Genomic DNA, 1,102 nt, shown 5'->3' on the forward strand with positions numbered 1-1,102 from the left:
TCTACCCCTGGCAGAAGCACAACAAGGAGATGAAGTTTGCCGTCAAGTTCATGTTTTCCTACCCCTGCCCCCTCTACCACCCCCTGCTCTATGGGGCCGGGCAGCACTAGGGCTCTGCCTACCCTGCCCTGGCCCAGGACTCCTGCACTGGCCCAACGCTGCACCTCTGGCATCCCAGCGGCACCTCAGGACCCCGTCTCTGCTCTCCTCAGCCCTTTGGCTGTGCCCCAGGACCCTGCTTTGCACCAGAGACCCTTGGCTACCCTCAAACCCCCTGCCTGGCAGCCCAGGGACCTTTGCCTGCACCTAGGATCTCTGCTTGGCCCTCTTGGGACCCTTTGGCTTCACCTGAGACCCCTACCCTGCACCCCTCTGTCCCTCTCCCAGCTCTCTGATGACATGTCCCAGACCCTCAGCCCTCCAGATCATCCCATGCCCCAACCCCAAGCTTATGCCCCAGCCCTGGATCATTGCACCTGTGCAGGAGACCCCCCCTCAGCCCAGGCTCCTGCCCCACTGTCCCCACACATCATCCCTCTCACACAGCCAAGTGCCTGGAGCTCCCCCACCCTTTCCATCCTTGATGGCTCAATGCGAGGCTCCAGCTTCAAGCTCCTAGCCCAGCCTCGCTGCAACCCCCACCCATACCCTTGCCAAGACCCCGCCCAGGAACCCCATGTATGACCACACCACAGTAAATTATTCCACCTCGGAGAAGCTTGTGTCCAGCTCCCTGTGGTTCATGGGCAACCACCCTGCAGGGCTCCCTCAGGGGCCTTAGGAAGGATGGGAGGGGGCTCCTGGTCCTGCCCATGGAGGGGAACAACCTAGGGGAGTGGAGTCACCCTGGCCTCTGGATCTAGCCCTTCTCCAGGCATTGTGCCCAAAGCTTGAGACATCCCTGCCACCTCTGTGCCACCCCAGGGAGCCTGGAAGGGTGGTGAGATGGGGACGACAGGGGGGACAAGGGGCATCCCTGCTGCTGGAGCCCCATAGCCAGGTGGGAGGGTGTTTACCAGAGAGTTTTCTCCCTCCGTCACCCCCAGGGGACAGATCTGCAGGCTGGGAGTGGGCAGGGCATGTGTGGAGCCTGGCACTGAGC

At 62.3% G+C, this 1,102-nt stretch overlaps 1 protein-coding gene across 1 annotated transcript in view; it reads left to right on the top strand.

Annotated features, from left to right (window-relative positions):
• LOC104462981 (secreted frizzled-related protein 5-like) overlaps nt 1-110 on the top strand; it is a gene marked incomplete at its 5' end in the record, with an annotated part of 835 nt that extends 725 nt beyond the window's left edge. The window contains one exon of the mRNA XM_010075148.1: nt 2-110. Coding sequence (XP_010073450.1) covers nt 2-110 — 109 coding nt within the window. The remainder of the gene's footprint in view (nt 1) is intronic.
• Nucleotides 111-1,102: the final 992 nt, after the last annotated feature.

The sequence above is a fragment of the Pterocles gutturalis genome, unplaced genomic scaffold, assembly GCF_000699245.1.
Source record: "Pterocles gutturalis isolate BGI_N339 unplaced genomic scaffold, ASM69924v1 scaffold10342, whole genome shotgun sequence".
In the NCBI taxonomy this organism is placed as follows: Eukaryota; Metazoa; Chordata; class Aves; order Pterocliformes; family Pteroclidae; genus Pterocles; species Pterocles gutturalis.